Below are 18444 nucleotides of genomic sequence, written 5' to 3'. Positions count from 1 at the left end.
TTTTCATTTTCGACTCACTAAAATTACACCACAGGTGGGCAGTATACAGTGGAGTGCAATAGGTTTTGAAGAGTGAGATTTTAACATCAGGAGTGCACATGTGGAATTTGCGTGCCAGCATGTTTGCCTGCCCATACAGTTTTCCACACTGACGCTGCACATCATCATCACAGAGGTCATCTCTTATCACATGTCCCAGATATTTAACTTTCTTTACAACCTCTAGTGGTTCACCTGCCAACGAGAAAGAAGGATAGACACACTTCATATCCTCCTTTGTTCTGGCGATCAGTATCACACTCTTCGTTGAGTTAAATTTTATATCAAACATAACTCCATATTGAGAGCATATTCTAAGAAGTTGCTGCAGGCCAGCACTGGAAGGAGACAGTACCACCAAATCATCAGCATAAAGCATATGATTAATGAGACTATCCCCCACCAAGCAGCCAGTTCTACATCCCTTCAGTTCCGTAGATAAATCATCCATGTATAGATTGAATAGCAGTGGAGACAGAATTCCACCCTGCCGCACTCCATTGGAGACATGGAAGGGTGTTGACAAACTCCTCCCCCACCTAACTTGCATAGTTTGGTGAGAGTACCAAAACTGCAGTATCCTGATTAGGTAAGAGGGGACACCACGCTCATGCAGTTTACCAAACAGTTTCCCATGATTTATACGATCAAAAGCCTTTGACGCATCCAGGAAGCACATGAAGACTACTATTGCGTGATCTGTACCTATGGACAATTTCTTTAAGTGCATAAATACACAGATCAGTACCATGCTTGTTCTTAAAGCCAAACTGATTATCTGTTGACGCTATGTATTCTACAAGCCTGTCCATAAGGATCCCCTCTAATACCTTGGATAGTATACTTGCAAGTGCAATAGGTCTATAGTTATCTATACTAGTTAATAAACTTTAATAACCCCAAAGGGAATTTCAAACTTTGACAAAATTGAGAAAGGAACGACTCTTTCAGTTTCAAAACATGTGCCATGGCCCGAACAAGGTTTTGTCCAGACTGAACAGTCTTGCTGGCAGGTGACCAGTCTTCTGAGGAATCTAGTCCAGCCAAATGCTGTTTCACTTTTGATTAGCCTATGATTAACTTACTGAGCATAGGCTACATATACCGGTAGGCCTGTGACACTCCATAACAGCTAGCCTACTTTGCCCCCTTGATGACCGACCCATGTCGTAATAGGCTACACAAAGCTAGAAGACTGCAACGTCTTAAATGGTAACAGTAAATGGGAGTGTCGCGCTATACAAACGAAGTTTGGCGATATTTTACAGAAAAAAGTTTGGACTTCTAATTAAACGACTTGATCAACTACATATCTGGCCTGTGTCCCTCTGTGTTCGGTATACCATTGTGTTCGCCGCTGTAGGCCGTTTGAAACGGCCAATGGTTTTGGAAATGGGAACCTCGGAATGTAAATTAGCACAGCTCGTGCCCGCTGTGGTTGAAAGAGCCGAATTGTTTATTGAGATCCCAGAGCCACGCGCCTGGCTCGCGAAGCTGGTGTTCAGTTGAATCACACAGCGGGGCGGGATCTCCCCCCTTGGGGAACGTGCAACACCAAAAGGGGTGGGGTGTCAGGCGCGTGTAGAAAAAAGGGACTGCGCACGACAGCCCGTTTGAAATTTTACGTGGATCAGATAGCCTACTTGCCAGTCTAGAAAACAAATTCCCGCAGACACACGACCCACGCGAAAGACACGAGAGCTGTCTCTTGCCATAGGTCTACCATTCATCTGACTTTGATTGGGAGTTGGTGAACCTGCTCTTTTCAACTTTTTCGTTTAGGCTAACTGCTTTTTAATGTTCTTACCTGACATGGAGAGTACCATCATCGCCACCACCAAGCAAACAACCACCTACCGATTTACTTTGTCGGATAAAAGAGCATTTGCTCCCGTGACAAATACTGCGAAAGACTTCAGGCCAACTCTTCATGAATCAAAAGAGTGCAAGTCCATAGTGCTGAAAAGACAGCGCTCAAGCAGCCCAGAACTCCTGAGGTGCAAGCGGAGGCTCTCTTTGAACGGTTTTGGTTACACAATTCCTCAGCAGCAGCCAGTTGCAGTTGCCAGGCGCAATGAGCGTGAGAGAAACCGGGTAAAGCAAGTCAATATGGGATTCCAGACTTTACGGCAGCATGTTCCCAACGGAGCAGCAAACAAGAAGATGAGCAAAGTGGAGACCTTGCGATCAGCAGTGGAATACATCCGTGCACTTCAGCACCTTTTGGATGAGCACGATGCTGTTTCTGCAGCCTTCCAGTGTGGGTTGCAGTCGCCTCCGTTGTCCAATGCCTACTCAGCGGATCCGGAGTCACCTCATTCAGCATACTCATCCGATGACGGGACTAATGATCATCTAAGTTCAGAGGAGCAGGAACTGCTTGATTTCACCACTTGGTTTGATAGATACTAGGTAGGTCTAAATATTATCCTTCATTCTTCTGTATCCATAGGCTGAGCTATTCAGTTATTAGGCTACTTCACCTATAGCCTACCCTTTGCAGAAAATAATCAACTTTTCTTTCTTGCAGACGAAGACACCCAAAGATTCTGTCGAAGACCGACTGAGTTTAGCCACCTTTGTTTAACTAGACTGAAGATGCAACAGTTTCATAAGGACACGACATACAAGATGAACAACCAAAAATAGTCCAACTGATTGGGACGCGCAACGAACATAGCGGAATGTTTTGCAGTTTTTTTCTTCCAAAGTGGAAACAGGAACTGAACATTACTAGGCCTATCCTATTTGTTCTGTGTGCGAGGTAAAGGTACTGACTGAAATTGAACTGGAAGTTGAAGTTTGTTAGAACTTCTGTTTTATCTCAAGTAGATACCAATAGCGTGTCATCGATTAACGTTCCTCTTTTGGATGAGAATTTACCATTAAGCCTTAGTCCAGTGTGGATGAGAATATTTTTAAGTGAGCATGTCATGTGATAGCCATTTCTAACCCTCAGATGTCAATGTCATCACCATCATTGTAAATATGGTATTTTCATATTATGTGTATATGCAATGTTTATATAGAGAAATGTTATTTTACATACAATAAAGAATATTTAATTTATTACATTTCGTGAAGTTCTTGCATTCTGTCATCTCAGATGTCAACTATGTAGACCGCATTACAACTAGTCAGTAGAGGATAGCCTATAGACTAATCCTACAAAAAAGTAGTGTGTCATGGTGTTTCTATGGATACATTTTTTATTTCATTAACTAATAAACTGGTCAGATGCAAATGCAAAGTGCCCAAATATACCAATTTAACTGCAAAATAAGGCCTAGGGCATAACTATTACATTAGTTTAAAAATACATGTTTTAACTTGTAAATTAACTTTCTAAAAACGTTTGCCTTTCAGTAAACACTTGAGCAACAGTAGTAAAAAAAAGTTAGTACTTTACTTGGTTAGTCTGCCCAAAGTGACTTAACAGTTAATCAGATTCAAGTTTTGTATGTAAAACTGTTGTTGAACAGTTACTGATCATCGCCCTAACCAAATCCTCCCCCTAACCCTAACCTCAACCATAAATTGTAGGTAACAGAGTGTCAACAGATAATTGGATCAGTATGTAGTCTGTGGGCAACTATCCAAGTAAAGTCACCAAAAAGTCAAGTAATAATGAAATGAAACAATCAGTTGAGAGCATCCTACATCCTACCCGTGTAAACAAAATGTATACAGTAAGTTAACACTTAACAGTACCAACTTACGCTGATACTAAATGGACTCTAGGAATCACAACTCTTGTCTTTGCAGTTGGTCCTTTCAATGATTTAAAACAGCTGCAGGACTGCTTGTGTATAAAAAGATGTGTCTATGGCAAATTTGATCTTGAATTTCCCCTTGGGGATCAATAAAGTATCTATCTATCTATCTGTCTATCTATCTATCTATCTATCTATCTATCTATCTATCTATCTAGTTCTTTTCATTACAGCCTATATTTAGTAGTACTGACTGCTGAAGATATTATTCATAAAGCTATTGCATGAATGCAACAGTTGTGTCATGGAAGCAGCCTATAGATAAACAGTGTTATAATGTCTATAATGTCAGTGATGGAAATGTAATTGTTATTAGTGACTTAATATCATCCAATTAGATGTAGCCCATTATCTAAGCATTGATGATGAAGGATGATCTCCTGCAAGTTAGAAAAAAAAATGTCTAGACCCTACTTCCAAGGTGACACTTCACCTCCTTGTTCAGTGGGCTCTAAACTCTGAGGCCCCAGTGTGCTTGCTTTAGTTTGGTGGGGTACAATCATTTGCATGGGCTATTGTGCCTCAGAAATCTGTGTGCAGCGCTGGGCCCTTTGCCATTTACTTCCATTCGGGCTGGCTGTGGCCGAACGTGAATGGTCTCTGCTCCAAAGTATCACAAAGGCGCTTTTGTGCACTGGCCACACCATATTCATCATGTAATGCCTTTAAGACAAATCTGATTGGACGTCTCTGGCACTTTGATGTCGCTCCAAAGTGTGAGTGGCCCGGTGATGGCTAACTTCAGTCTTTATTGCCTATTCTTACTATTGAAATAGGGGGTGCCCATTCTCTGAAAGACTAAATTCATAATAAATTCTCCTGTTGTACAAAAACAAGCTAGATGATTGACACTGCTTTACAGCGGGTCTCACAAAGCCCTGATTTGTGCAGAATAATAAATGAATAGGCTGAGTGTGGACTTCATTCAGACAAGTTTAATCTCCCCCCTCTTCCCTATGGCTCCCGCTCCCCTTTCTTTCACCTTCTATACGACTCCATCTTTATCTGGAATGGTTGTGATTTACAGGAGAATTCTTCTCTATTAGAATCACTAATTGGGATGTGTTAATCTGAGAGGTGATGATGTTTTTATGTGTGATACTGAGCTATAGTTCACAATACTGGCTGTTTGTTAATTAATTACTGTAGACCAAAGATGCTGCTAGACAGTGAAGAGTCTGTAAACCGGCTATCCAAGAAAACAGGACAGAATAATTAATAATTTTCACATATTATTTTATTAGATTTGTTCAGTAAACCGGTTGCATCATTGGTATGGATATATCAATATTTGGGGTACTTTTTAAGAGAAAGAATTTAAAGAATTTTATCTTAGAGATTTTCTGTGTGACAGTCACAAGGGCTACATAAACATACAAACACAAAGAAAGACAAGACAAAAGAAGCCTAAACATTAACTGCCAGCTCATATAAAAGATACCAGTATGTGTAATCCAGTCCATTTGGGGTACTTTTTGCCTGAAGTCCTAGTCTTTGCCATGTGTGTGCCACTTTTGCATTCTTTTTGTGTGAGGAAATTCAGGACGTAAGGGTCATACTAAGGTATGTAATTAGGTCGCTAAATCTTCCTTGTTTTGTTGACAGAAATAGTTCTTGATTTATTTTGCGTATGATTTTGTGGACAGCAGCCATTAAATATTTTCTCCCAGATGATGTTGCACATTAAGTTTAAGACTGTATACGACTGCATGGCAAAATACCATGCTGCAGCAAGCAGAAATTCAAAGACAGTGCCAGAGAAATTCAAGCTGAGAATTGAATGCAGTCAAACCAAATGCATGCATATGAAAAGGTACCCTTTGGAAACTTTTGTTTAACCAGGTTCCAACACTTTCATCAAAAACAAAGCAGTGCTGTGACGTTTGCTTTTGCCATTTTATTTCATTAGCCTCTGACCTCTTAAGTAATTATTTTGATAAAGGAAAAGGAGCCTGGTCTGCATTTGATGATCCTGGGTGACAAGTCAGTCAGAAATGGTCACACAATTGTTAACACAGCCATTCAAGTCTTACAGAGAAATAAAGGAGAGTGACTGAAAGGGGAGGATTGAAAGTAGCATTTACTAGCCTTGCCAATCTTGCTGTCTTGTAGGCTATGCATTGTAGTCTACTATGATAGCTAGGTTTATCCAAGATACTCATGTACTGCTACAGGATGGTGTAGAAAGCTGTAGCCCTTAGGGATTTGGTAATGGTCCAGATACCTCCTTTAATATCCATGAAGGGCTGTTGTTTTGACCACAAACACTGAGCTCTGTTATTTTATTGTCATTCCAACACCATTTTAGACTGTTATTTTTCTCTGTGTTGCAGGCACCCAACTCTTCCATTCATGTAGTCACTCTTTATCTGGGAGAAATTACATGTCCCATGAATACCTATGCAGCAGATTTAGCTCATTTCATTTCCCTTTTACATTGTAAATATAGGGTGAGGATTCAAAATTCAAGTTGTTGGCCACTGAAGTTTGTGGATTTAAAGATGTCTAATCCTATGCGATTTCAAATTTTGTTTTTTTAGACAAATTAGCGCTAAATTGTTGCTCACTACACAAATTGACTAAAAGGGGAATTTATACATTGTGATTTTTATGCTGTCTCTTCATCTGTTTAATCTTACAGGGAAATCTTTGAAACATGCTCCAACATTTCATTTAAGTTATCACATGTTTTCAGTCAACATGGCCTGTCATGGTCTGTGATAACTGCTGTTCACATAATTTCTATTCAGAAAATACTTTCAATTCTATTCAGTTGCTCTCAGTGACATATAAATCTCACCTGACTTGATTTATATTTAGGTATAATATCTTAAATAAAGAAATGACTTATTTCAATATCCCATGAATAAAATATTTGCTTTAGTTATTTGTTCAACACTCAATTTTTCCACAAATTTTATCATTCAATTAATTTGTCCTGAATCAGACTCTACAATAAAAAATCCTGCTCTCCTCAGCTATTTCTACAGTTTCCTTTCTCTCTGTGAATGTAAATGCTTCTTTCATTCTCACTCTGTGCTCAGTCTGGTGTTTGTTGAGAGCCTGGAGTTCTTAGAGGGTGGTAGGAATGTATGTGCCCCTGCTGGTGGGGACAGACAAGGCCAAGGGGGACCCCATACCCCCCCCCCCCCCCCCCAGCCCCTCTTTTTGGGGGACAAACCCACCATGAAGTGTTTGTCAGCATGTTTTACACAGGGCTCCCTCCCTTTTATTTGAGCTGCTCCTCACATCCCAGGAGGAAGAGGGGAGGAAAGGCCACAGAGAAGCAGTGGGCTGCCACATAGGTCCAGAATGCTGCCGTCCTTTCAAGCACATTTAAATACGGTATTCTCAAATCTGATCTTCTGGTTCACAGTGGTTCTGTGTTGTGAGTGAAGAAGTTGAGCAGTTGAGCAGAGCATCTCCATCTCAGGAATGCATGTTGAGACTTATGCCCCTGGGTTTGTTTACACTTGTGACAAAAAGTAAACCGTCTTTTTAACTGCCCCTTGAACATGTTATGGTTTACACTATGAAATGAGGCATACCCAACGGTGGTCAAAGAAACAGTTTAAGAAACAAAACTGCTTCTTTGAAATTCCTTGTTAAAGTTTATGATTCAGATTATGACCTAAAATGCCCCTGCTGACACCTTATATCATCCTTATATATTGTGCATATGAGCACATGTTATGCATATTGTTTCAGTGCAGTGCTTTTTATATGTTACTTGAGTAAGTAACAGAGGAAGCTAATTGTTTTCCACAAGAGAAGTGGAGTATATCCTGATTGCCTGTGTAGTTGTAAAAGTGGTGCTTAGAGATAGACCATTGTGCAGCATTGTGCATTTTTAGATCCAGTCAAACAAACCTTTGGTTTCATTGCTGGATCAGAGACGTTTATTTGTTGTTTCTGTAATTTTCCTGTCACGTCACAGCCCAAATTGTCATAGGATCCTGTTTATTTATTTCAGTTACTTCACCCTATGCTGGCTCCTCTAGGTGCTCCAACAAGTCCCAACAAGCAGCGTTATAACATAACACGTAGGTGTTTAACCGTCAACAGGAATATTATATCTGATTTCCCCTTAATGTTCTCTTTTTAGGGGAACTCAAAAGAGTTCAGTTGACTTTGCCCCCCACTTAAACGTTTGAAATTCAGTATGTAGCAGACCAAGGTGCTTTAAACAAGTTTCTAATTAGAAATTAGGGTTTAAGAATTGTTCATCTAATTTTGTGTATCTCTGTAAACCATGTCTGTAGCAAGGATTCTACACTTCATTCTATTCTCTAAATACCTGAAAGGACTTGACCATGTTGCCCCTGGGAAGCTTGTCTCATGATAGAATAGATATTTGAAGAGTAACTACAGTATGTCTTTATCATATGAGTTGGACAGTAATGGTGGTCACTCACAGCAGAGGGTATAAAAGACACAGATTTCCATTTTTCCTGCCCTAAAGCTGATAGTAGAGGTGTTGATTGGAGTTGAGAATGCTCTTTATTTTGTCTCACAGAACTTGGTAGATGGCCACCTATGAGTGGAGTTTTATTCATCTAGAGTTGAAGAGGCATGATACACACACACACACACACACACACACACACACACACACACACACACACACCAGTTGCAGTATAGGTGGAGAGCTTGAGAGTAGGGTAGGGGCCAGACCTGTGCGCATGCCTCCTCATATGCATGCATGGCCAACACACTCCTCCACTCACCACTTCTCTTCTTTAGGCCGCAATTCGGGTCCTCCCCTGTGGCAGGGCTGCTATGGGTCCTCCCCTGTGGCAGGGCTGCTATGGGTCCTCCCCTGTGGCAGGGCTGCTATGGGTCCTCCTCTGTGGCAGGGCTGCTATGGGTCCTCCCCTGTGGCAGGGCTGCTATGGGTCCTCCCCTGTGGCATGGCTGCTTTCTTGCTGCTGCTCCTGCTCCATTCATGGTCTAATCGCTCACACAAAGGAATCAGCTTGGGCCCCTCACGCCCTTTGACAGTGCAGGGAAATCACATCCTGTCAAAAGGAGACCTGAGAAGGAATCTCTGCATGATAATATTTCGGAGCTAAAGAACCATCTGTCATTTGTTGCACTGCAAGCCTGCGCACAACGAGGTCCAGCAGTATAGGAATGAAAGTGAAAGGTTTCCCAATCTAATTTTTTGTTAGAAATTAGGATGGTGTTTCAAAGAATGTTAATTCTCCAACGGTTTAGTTCATCTGGGCTGAAAGGAGTGATAGAGTGAAGTTCTGTGAGTGCACTGGTGTGTAGACATAGTGTTCACTTATGAAATTATACACAAACATCAAGTTCATGCTTCAAGAACGTGCTCACTCATTCTCTGTAGATCAAACAAGTCCTACCAAACTCTTTCATACATTCCATCTTTTTTCATCCACTGTGGCCCAGACACCATGCAGTCTGGAAGCTGTCCACACACCCTCCGATCTTCAGGCCTGGCAGAGTCCCTGAGTAATGACCATTGTGTGTCCCCATTGATCCCTGACTGGCCATATTGTGCCTCTGTAGGATATCAAAAGGACAAAGGCAGCGTGCTGCATTGTCCCGCACTCCAAATGAAGAAGTCCGTCCTACTCCAGGGACCAGGGCCCAGAGAAGTCAGCAGTGGGGGGCCAGTGGGAGCAGGGCTGGCTGGGGGAAGGGAACGGTTAATTATTAATGCACTCTTTCAGCTCCCATCTCAGTTATTACAAAGGACATAAAGCTTGATGATGGATGTACAGATGTTGCTACAACTTGTGTCAACAAAGCTAAACAGCACACAGACAGTCAGCTAAAATTGGGTGACCACCAAATGAAACAAACAAGTGTGTTGCCCTTTTGTGTCAAATTTTAAAATTATAATTAGTCAATTATAGGCAGAAAGACAAAATTGTTCAAAAAGTGTTCAGTTATCACACCTTTAACAGTGAAAGTCTTGCTACATTTTGTACTTTCACATTTAGGTTCATAGCATTTAGTACAGCCAGTATTAATCTGAAAGTCCCCATGTTTGTATGGCCGAAAGTCTTGAGAGTGGTGCTCCAGTTGTTCTGATTGTAATACCACTGGATAAAGTCTTTAGGACTTTTACTACCAGCAGTGTTATATTATGCACCAGTTAACAACACCCCATTAAGCCAAATACTTTACAAGCACTTAAGACAGCATGCAAACCTGTTTGCCATCTGCTAGATAACTACAGTGCACAACCCCCCTGGTACAGTTATTCATTTACACTGAATATTTTACAACACACCACCAGTGGTGCCAAACCAAATATACAGACCATAAACAACCACGAGGTTTGCCATAAATATGTCAAGATATGTCTGCAGGGTAAAGCTGTTGTTTTTTGTACTCTGCCACGTTCTACTGTGGCACATACAACCAAAATCCCCATTGATGAACAGGATCAGTTTTATCTGACCCACCAGTTTATACCAGTCTAGCATGTATTGGGGACACAGTACTCCAGGAGCTCTTTCCTTCAACCCTGAAGAGAGTCCTTGGCCCACCCCCCTCTCTCTGTCTCTCTCTCTGTCTCTCTCTCTCTCTCTCTCTCTCTCTCTCTCTCTAATGAACCTGCTCTTGTCACAAGCCTAATCCCTCTATTCAGCTAGAGGGTCACTTAGTGCAGATGCACCTTGAGTCCTTTCCAAAGTTTAATTAAACATTCCCCCACTGCAGCGCCGGCGGCCCATTCTGGTGGGGCCTCGGCACAATTAAAGCAAGGCACGCATTCAGCCCATTGTGATCCCTAATGGCTTCCTTGTTTACTTTAAATCCAAGGCCCTGCTTATTGTGGCGGTGCTGTGGAGAGAGTGGTAGGGTGCCTCACTGTCGGACATTGTGGATGCACATAATGAGGCTTGCAGGCAGTAGCACCTTAGAACAAAGCATGCGTCAGAGCTCATAACCTAATCTCTGATCCACAGGAACACACTTGTGGTCAGCTGCAGGAGATCTTACTTATCCTCAGTAGAGTCGAACCCATTGGGGCCGCACAAAAACTGATGGGAATAAAGTCCATGGTGGTGAGAGAATCTTAAGAAAAACAGATCAAGTTAGCACTCCTAAGATGGAGCCTCGTGGAAAATCCCCCTTGTAGAAATGTCTTACACAGTGGGCTATATGTAAGGTCTTTAAAGGGGAACTTGGCAACTATTTCAACTTAATAAACCCGTTTAGAAATCATTTGGATGGTTAAATGACCTGTTCCGGTGAAAATGGTGACTTTCCCCGCTGCGCCTAGCGTCCCCAGGCGGAAAACCAACCTTGCAACATTGAGACTACCGTCCCGGAAAGAGAAGTGAGAAACAAGAAACTCGTTTTAAATCGTGTTTCTTACCTTGTAACATCCACATAGTTCTGCCAAACTTATGCTAACAGCTAGCTTGTAAACAAATCCATGTGCTTTATCATTACCATTTGACACAGTTTGAAATAGCAAAATGTGCAATTTCTCCAGCAGAGGGGGAAATCCTGCCAAGTTTCCCTTTAAGATAATTCTGCCCAACAAGACACTTGTTTGCAGCTGATGAAACGGTTCAAGTTAAATCACTTTGCCACTTTAGACTTACAGCAGTTTTCATGTAAACTGATCTCACAGACACATTTCAGTCATCTTAGCAAATTGCATTGCCATATTTGAGCAATCTGCATGGGAAAGCTTTCACCTTGAGGTCCACAACTACCCAAAAGCAACAATAACTGCCTTGACGCCAATAAATTCAAAACTCACTAATCCCTGTATTATCAGCTAAATGCTGGACCAACCGCTGAATCCCAAAGACGCGAAAAGAAAATGCAGCTGGAAAATACTATCTCCATCTTGCACAATAATGGTAATCAGGTCTCCCTCCATTGATACTTTGTCTTATCTCTGTCTACCAGCAGTGCTGTGCACAAAAAGACATGGCCACTGTCCTTGTGACCCAGAGGCTGCTGGTGCCATTTGATGGTGTTTTCTGCGGGTCACTAGATTTCCCCGTATGGTTGGCCTCACCATTATTTCCCCTAACTAGATTCGGCGTGTTTGTTTTTTGAGAAACGCTTTGCAATTGCAATAGTGAATTACCCGAGCTTGGTTGCTGCGGTCCTGGGTCTCAGTGCATGGATCTTAGTTCCATATGGGCAAGCTTGACAATCAAATTACTTTTGCCTTGGTCCCATTCTCCTCTTAGAGAAATTAAAGCAGTGCCTGTGACTCTCTCTCCTAGGAGGTCAGGGAGGCCAGCAGCAGAGGCAAATTCCATAGGTGCTAATTAGTAAATGAGATAACTGGATCATCTTTCGCTCATCTATCAAAAGTTGCCAAGGGTGAAAGTTAAAGCAGTGAGCAAAGGCTGCTCTCTTATTGGTTCATACAAAAGTCTACACAAAAGTTTCAAAGAAAAAAAGGTAATCCAATAACTCCTTTCATGAGCTCCTCTGAAAAAAAAAACTCACAATTTCTTTTTTTAAGGGAATGTTAGTCTTAGAATACTAATAGATATGGTAAAGATGGCATAACATTCTATATATTTTGTGAAGGTTTTACAGAATGTCATTTAAAATTAAGAAATGCTGAAAGCCATTGCTTTTGTGGAAATTGAATTTGTTGGCCTTCAAAATCAGAAAGATCAAAATGTGAAAGGTGAATGACTGAACCATGGGTGGCCAATTAGATGTGACGGGTTGGGGTTGGGGTTGGAGTGGGGTCGGGCATGGATTTGGGGGTTCAAAGGTTCCTCTATTTGATTTACTACCCCCATGGCCCTGCTGGTTCTGTCCAGTTTTTCAGTTATTATTGTTATGGGTCATTCCGTGTCAAATCAGATGAGGTTGTTGCTGCACTGTCTCAGATTTTGTTCAAACCTTGTCTATATCATCAATGGGTCCTAAAACCAAGGTCTGAGAAATATTTCTGTGCAAATCTTCTGTCTTCATATCTTTTTCAGACCTTGAAATTCTTCTATTTTTACAGCTTGAAAAACACATCCCAGTCTAAAGTCTGTACTAAATATCTCTTGACTTTCGAAAAGGCACTAGATTTCAGAAAAATGTGCATTAAGTGTGATATTGAGGGTATTAAAAACATTTTTTTCCCCATTTGGTATCAGTCACTATTTTCTCTTCAAATACATATTTTTTAACCATTGACCTAAAATAGGCCTTCTGGGGATGCCCTTTCATGTTCCATCATTCATTCATTGGTGGCTATGAAGTTCTCAGAGATCATTTGAATATCTTCATACATGTTCTTATCCAAGGAATATTGGTGTCCTGTCCTGGCAGTGGCTTGGGCTGGCACAGCACACATGAATGGCAGGCACCCAGCAAATGTCCTCAGATTTTGGCCATTTGAATGAGGCTGCTGGTCGAATTCATTTCTAGTACATGATTCGATATATTTGGCATCCTTTTCATTTTCAAGGTATTAGGAATTTCTTTTTGTAAAGAGGATTCTTTTTGTAATATGAGAAATAAAATATAGCCATTCCTTTCAATTCAATTCAAGTATCTATCAGAATCAATGCCTTGTGAAAGGAGTAAAATGCTATGCTGTGTTTTACATGAGGGGGCGCTAAAATCTGTTTATTGTAAATGTTTATTTTGGTGTTCCCAAAACACCCGTAATTACATGCATTTATTCTGTGAATGGGACTTGGTACAATATTGGTAGTTTACACACTAAATGTCCATATTTCCACACAGATTTTTATGGTCCTACTAGCTACCCCACATACCATTTAAGTTGCATGAAAATTACACAAAATGCAAACACGCCTCGTTTTATCCTTATTATTGTCATGGCCATTTGTTTTGGAGACTTCACATTTTGGGACAACATTAACAAAGGATTATATTTCTAGAGAAAATACTGATTGATGGCAGGTCCCAATAAAAGAGTTTTGAGACTCTCAATATCACTTTTTTGCATATTTTTTCTGAAACTAGGGACTTATATAAAACCAATGACACTGTGGTACAAACTTTTAATGGTTGAATCGTACTGAGAACATGTTTGTCTTCCATTCTATAAAGTTTGATGAAGCTAGGGATAATGCTTTTTGAGATATGAATGTCCAAACATGGCCTACGAGATAAGGCCTTTTAGAGAGTGGAAACAATCAAGGGCAAAAATACTATGAAAACAATAGAATTGAACAAAAATATTTTACAGATTTTAGTGATGGAACCTGAACATTGTGTAGACAAACTCTGAGGAAAATCGGAGTTGGTGCTGCAAATATTTTCCTGGATTTTGTCTGATTTGACACGGAATGACCCTTATTCGGTTATTTGTACACTCTGTTGTTTTTCTATATAGATTGTATAATTTAATGTCTCCTATAGCTACAAAGTTGAGAATCCAAACTTGGGACATCCTCAGTCCTACAATAGCACTGAAATATCAATCAATCAAAACTTTTCAATCTCACAACATAATATTGTATTCATATTAGTGGTCCAATCCATAAACAACAGGTATTATAAATGGACGCACAATTGTGCATATTTAACAGATATTTTATTTGAGAAATGTTGCTGTCTGGACTGCTGACATCTATGGCTATTGTGGCTAATGGAGAACTGAAAGAGCAAGCAAAGTTAGTATCAGAGGGGGAAGGGATGGAGCTTTGTCCCGGGTCTATTAGGTTTGACTTTGAGGGACTGCACTTTCAAAGAGAAACAAAGCAGGCACTAGATGATCCTAGCCAAGCAAAAGGCATCTAATTAACATGAACAAAAAAGGCCAATTACTCAAGACTGAGGAACCTTGATTTTGCCAGACACCAAAAAGCAAACCAGTGGTCAATAGAGAGCAATACCATGAATGGAATAGTCATTTTTCATTACGTTGCACCTTGCCTGTTTTCCTTCAAGTGGAGCAAACTTTCTATCAATGGGATATTTTATTTATTATTATTATTATTATTATTATTATTATTATTATATTGTCCAAATGGCTGCAAATCCTAGTGGTATTTTCTCTCGACAGTCCTTAATGTTTAGTGCGTAAACCTTTTTAGATAGTAATGAAAGATAGATGCTAATGCTCTACTACTGTGTCCAAACTGAAACTCAAGACAATCATGTCATACTAAGAATGTTAGGTATTTCTACTATAAATTCATGAGAAAGGCAAGGACACCACTAGCAAGGTAGCACTAGCAAAGAGGAAACCTAGTCTCAGCCCAGATAGATCTTCATCAAAATAGTTCCTCCTCTATGTATGTGGGGATCAGTCTTCTAAAGGAGGCTGTGGATACTGGGTGTACATTTATATAGCATTATCCCTAAAACCCATTTGATGAGCAAGCCAAGAGTCTACACTTGATTTGTAGGAGACCCTCTGCTTAGTCTCTGAGATGCGGATTTGCGCCCATTCTCAGCATCTTAGCCTTTGGAGCACAAAGATTAACTGGATGATGAGGCCTGCTGTTCTAGCTCCTGGCCTCCCCTATTCCCCAGGCGAGGGCCGTGAAGAGTCCTCCTTTGTGGCTGCAGAAAGCCCTCTCTCCTGGAGGAGCCAGGGTCTTTGTGAGCGCATGGGAGACTGAAGGGGGGGCGACTGATGAGTGCCGTGGATTACAGGCTGAGGACACTTCTGACTGACCAGCTCCTGAAATCTGCCCTCATCAGGCCACAGCTCAGCGCCTCTGGAGCAGGCAGATAATTACACGGCCGATGGGCCCCGGTGCTCTACCCAAGGCCTGGCCGGGGGGGCAGGGGGAGTCATCGGCTGACCCCAGCATGTGCCCAGGCTGACCCCTGGGAGACGGAGCAGCCCTGCACAGCTCTGCTCGTCAGCACCTCCGAGCTGTCTGATTAACCAGTCAGGGGCTGGTCTGCCCTCTGCTGTTGGCACGCTCTGCACCTCAGGAACTCAATCTGTCACAATTGGTTGGCCCGTACAAATTATATCCACTCCACGACGACAAACACATTCATCAGTTCTCAGATTTCACATGAATGACCATGTTTCTGATGATGTTTCCGAATTGAAGTTTCTTGAAATTACCTAGTATTGTTTCATTTTCATCAGAGCGTTTTATGTCACAGGAAAAAAATACTCCCACTTGCCCAATGTTAAACAATTTCACATCCTATTACTTTCCATTACTTCTGGTATTTGTGTGCAATTTCACCCCTTTGTAAAATGTTTGTTTGTTGTAATATTATTGTATCCTGGGTAGACATTGTTCGGGTACTTTCAGATTCTTAAATGTCATTATATCATTTCGCCAATCTCTACTTTGTTCACTTCTTACTACCAGTGGGTTTTGTTTGTGCCCTCTTCCACTTCATCTTCCTTTCTCTCTCTCTCTCTCTCTCTCTCTCATGCACACACACACACACACACACACACACACACACACACACACACACACACACACACTTGTACAGTCAAATAACTTTTATTTGAAACTTCATGTTCTGTACTGAACTTACTTCTGCGTCCTTCTGTGACCTAGTTCTTTCTATACACAGCAGTTGAGTTCAGCACACCCTGGATCTCTCTCCAGCAGCAGAAGCAGTGTAATGTAGAGTTGTTGTTGTTTTTGGTGGTGGTGGTGGTGGTGGTGGTGGTGGTGGGGGGGGGGTGTCCAAGTAAAATGAATAGCAATTGTTTGAATTGAGAGGATGAGGAGGGGGGAGATATACAAAAAGCTCGCTCTCCAATAACATTAGTTAATGAGAGGCGTCATGCTCTTATGGGATACATAATACAGGCCTTTGCTCCCCTAAGGACTAGCTCTTTCAGTCTAGCTCCCATCCACTCAATAGGCAGCTGCAGGCGGACAAGACAACCATGGAAAATCCTGAAGAGAGCTCAATCAGCCAGACTCTGAAAGGGCCTAAATGAGGTTTCTCCTCGCAGCCAATCAAGCAATCCACCTCGAGGCAGGAAAAAATTATTGCAATTGTGTGTGAGGAACTTTTCATTCTTTCCTCTCATCTCTCTGCGCACCAGGGTTCCTTTCTCTTTCTTTCTCTTGTTTTTTTTTTGGGGGGGGGGCTGGAGGGGGGTTGGTAAAGGGACTGTGGATGGAGTTCAGAGCACAAGCGAAGCATAATTCGAGGTCATGTCCTTCTTGTGTAGATGGCACATGCCCACTCCACAGAGGCCAAGACGGAGGCGAGGCTCTCGCCATGGACACGCACTGAACAGGGACACCCCTGGGCAGGACAAAGCTGCACGAGACCAGAGAGTAGCCATGACACCTCACGCTCACAAACAGGTACACTGTTGTGCTCAATTATCACGTAGTGTATACGGGCCTAAAAGTGCAACAAAAGAAAGAAATGAAAAAAAATAAAAGAAATTCAAGAGTCACTGTGGAATTACTGTTGCTGTGGAATTACTGTTAGGGCTGTTTGGATAGGCCATTGTATTGCAAAATGGCATAGCAGGTTATGTATACCATACAAGTCATGCTAAAAGAATAAAGAGCCCCAAACTAAGATTTCAAATGACTATTGGAACTGGTAATATCTTAATGCAGTTTTTTTTGTTTATAGTTCAAACTGTGGTGTTTAGTATAAAGCCCATGTAACAATAATGCATCTAGGCCTGATATTTGGAATATATTGCATATACCCTCATTAGTCAAAATCCCCACTTCCCTGGCCCAAGAAGCCCTGAAGTAATCGTCACGCTTCAGCAGCGTATTACGCTGAAGTCCATCCATTTTACTGAATTCTGTGTTGGTGAATGCTAAGACACTTTCAAAGGCAGAAGAACTGAGACCATTCAATATCAATGCATCACCTTTGTCGACTGCTGAAATGCAGCAATGTATAGCCACTCTAGCCGTGAATGGACACCAGTTTATTGTTGCGGTATCAGTGCAATGGGGGGCTGGCCGGCTCAGCCCCTTCCAGAGGGGAACACAGAGGGACTGCTGGTGTCCAGAGTAAAGGGCGCTGGATAGGGCTGGGCTGCTGCCTCGGCCCCGACACTCCCCTCTCTCTCTGGCCGCACCCGGGCTGCATTATGTGGGGGAACCGGGGCCTCGGATGAAAAAGCGAGACAAAAGTGCTCATTGCTTGAAAGAGTTTTCTGAGGCCTGGTGTTTGGGGTCCTCCCGTACTCCCTTGTTTTGGGGGGCGAGTGCGACTGAGGGCTGGGGGTGTCAGCGTGACGGATGGGTTATGGGTCGTCGGTGCTTTTGTGGCTGGTGGTGTGCCCCTGGCTTGGGACGTGCTCCCTGTCCCCGCACCCCCTTCTTTTAGCTGGAGGCGTGAGGGGTGCATTGGGATGGTGAGGGGGTTCGATTCAAGCCCAGTGAAGTTTGGGGGGCCCCCCAAACAATGCAGGCGAGGGTGCAGACACATTTGAGCTGTGTGCTGTCGTGGGGCGCTCCACAAATACACAACTTAGAAATCACAATAACCCACTGACTACAACATTATATATGTACAGAGTTTCAAAATAAATAGTCTGTGATACTGCAATGGCTGTAAAGTTTTTAAAAATTAGGTTTTGGTAGATGTGAAGATAGCAATAAAAAATCAGATAAGCTTGGATTATGTAAACACAAACAAAATGATCTTAAGACATGGCAATGAATGAAACCTACAACTAGTAATGCTAGTTCTAAGCCTACTACTTACTACTAGTAATAATATAAGTACT

The 18444-nt window shown here is 41.9% G+C and overlaps 1 protein-coding gene across 1 annotated transcript; it reads left to right on the top strand.

Moving 5' to 3' along the window:
- Nucleotides 1–1615: 1615 nt before the first annotated feature.
- On the top strand, nucleotides 1616–3113 carry ascl1b (achaete-scute family bHLH transcription factor 1b). Its single transcript, XM_042061916.1, has 2 exons — nucleotides 1616–2451; nucleotides 2570–3113. Exon 1 carries the CDS (start codon nucleotides 1837–1839, stop codon nucleotides 2449–2451), a length of 615 nt encoding a protein of 204 aa, XP_041917850.1. The 5' UTR covers nucleotides 1616–1836; the 3' UTR covers nucleotides 2570–3113.
- Nucleotides 3114–18444: the final 15331 nt, after the last annotated feature.

The sequence above is a fragment of the Alosa sapidissima genome, chromosome 14 (assembly GCF_018492685.1).
Source record: "Alosa sapidissima isolate fAloSap1 chromosome 14, fAloSap1.pri, whole genome shotgun sequence".
NCBI lineage: Eukaryota > Metazoa > Chordata > Actinopteri > Clupeiformes > Clupeidae > Alosa > Alosa sapidissima.
The sequence above is the reverse complement of the archived record's forward strand: the minus strand, read 5'-3'. Positions and strand labels throughout refer to the sequence as shown.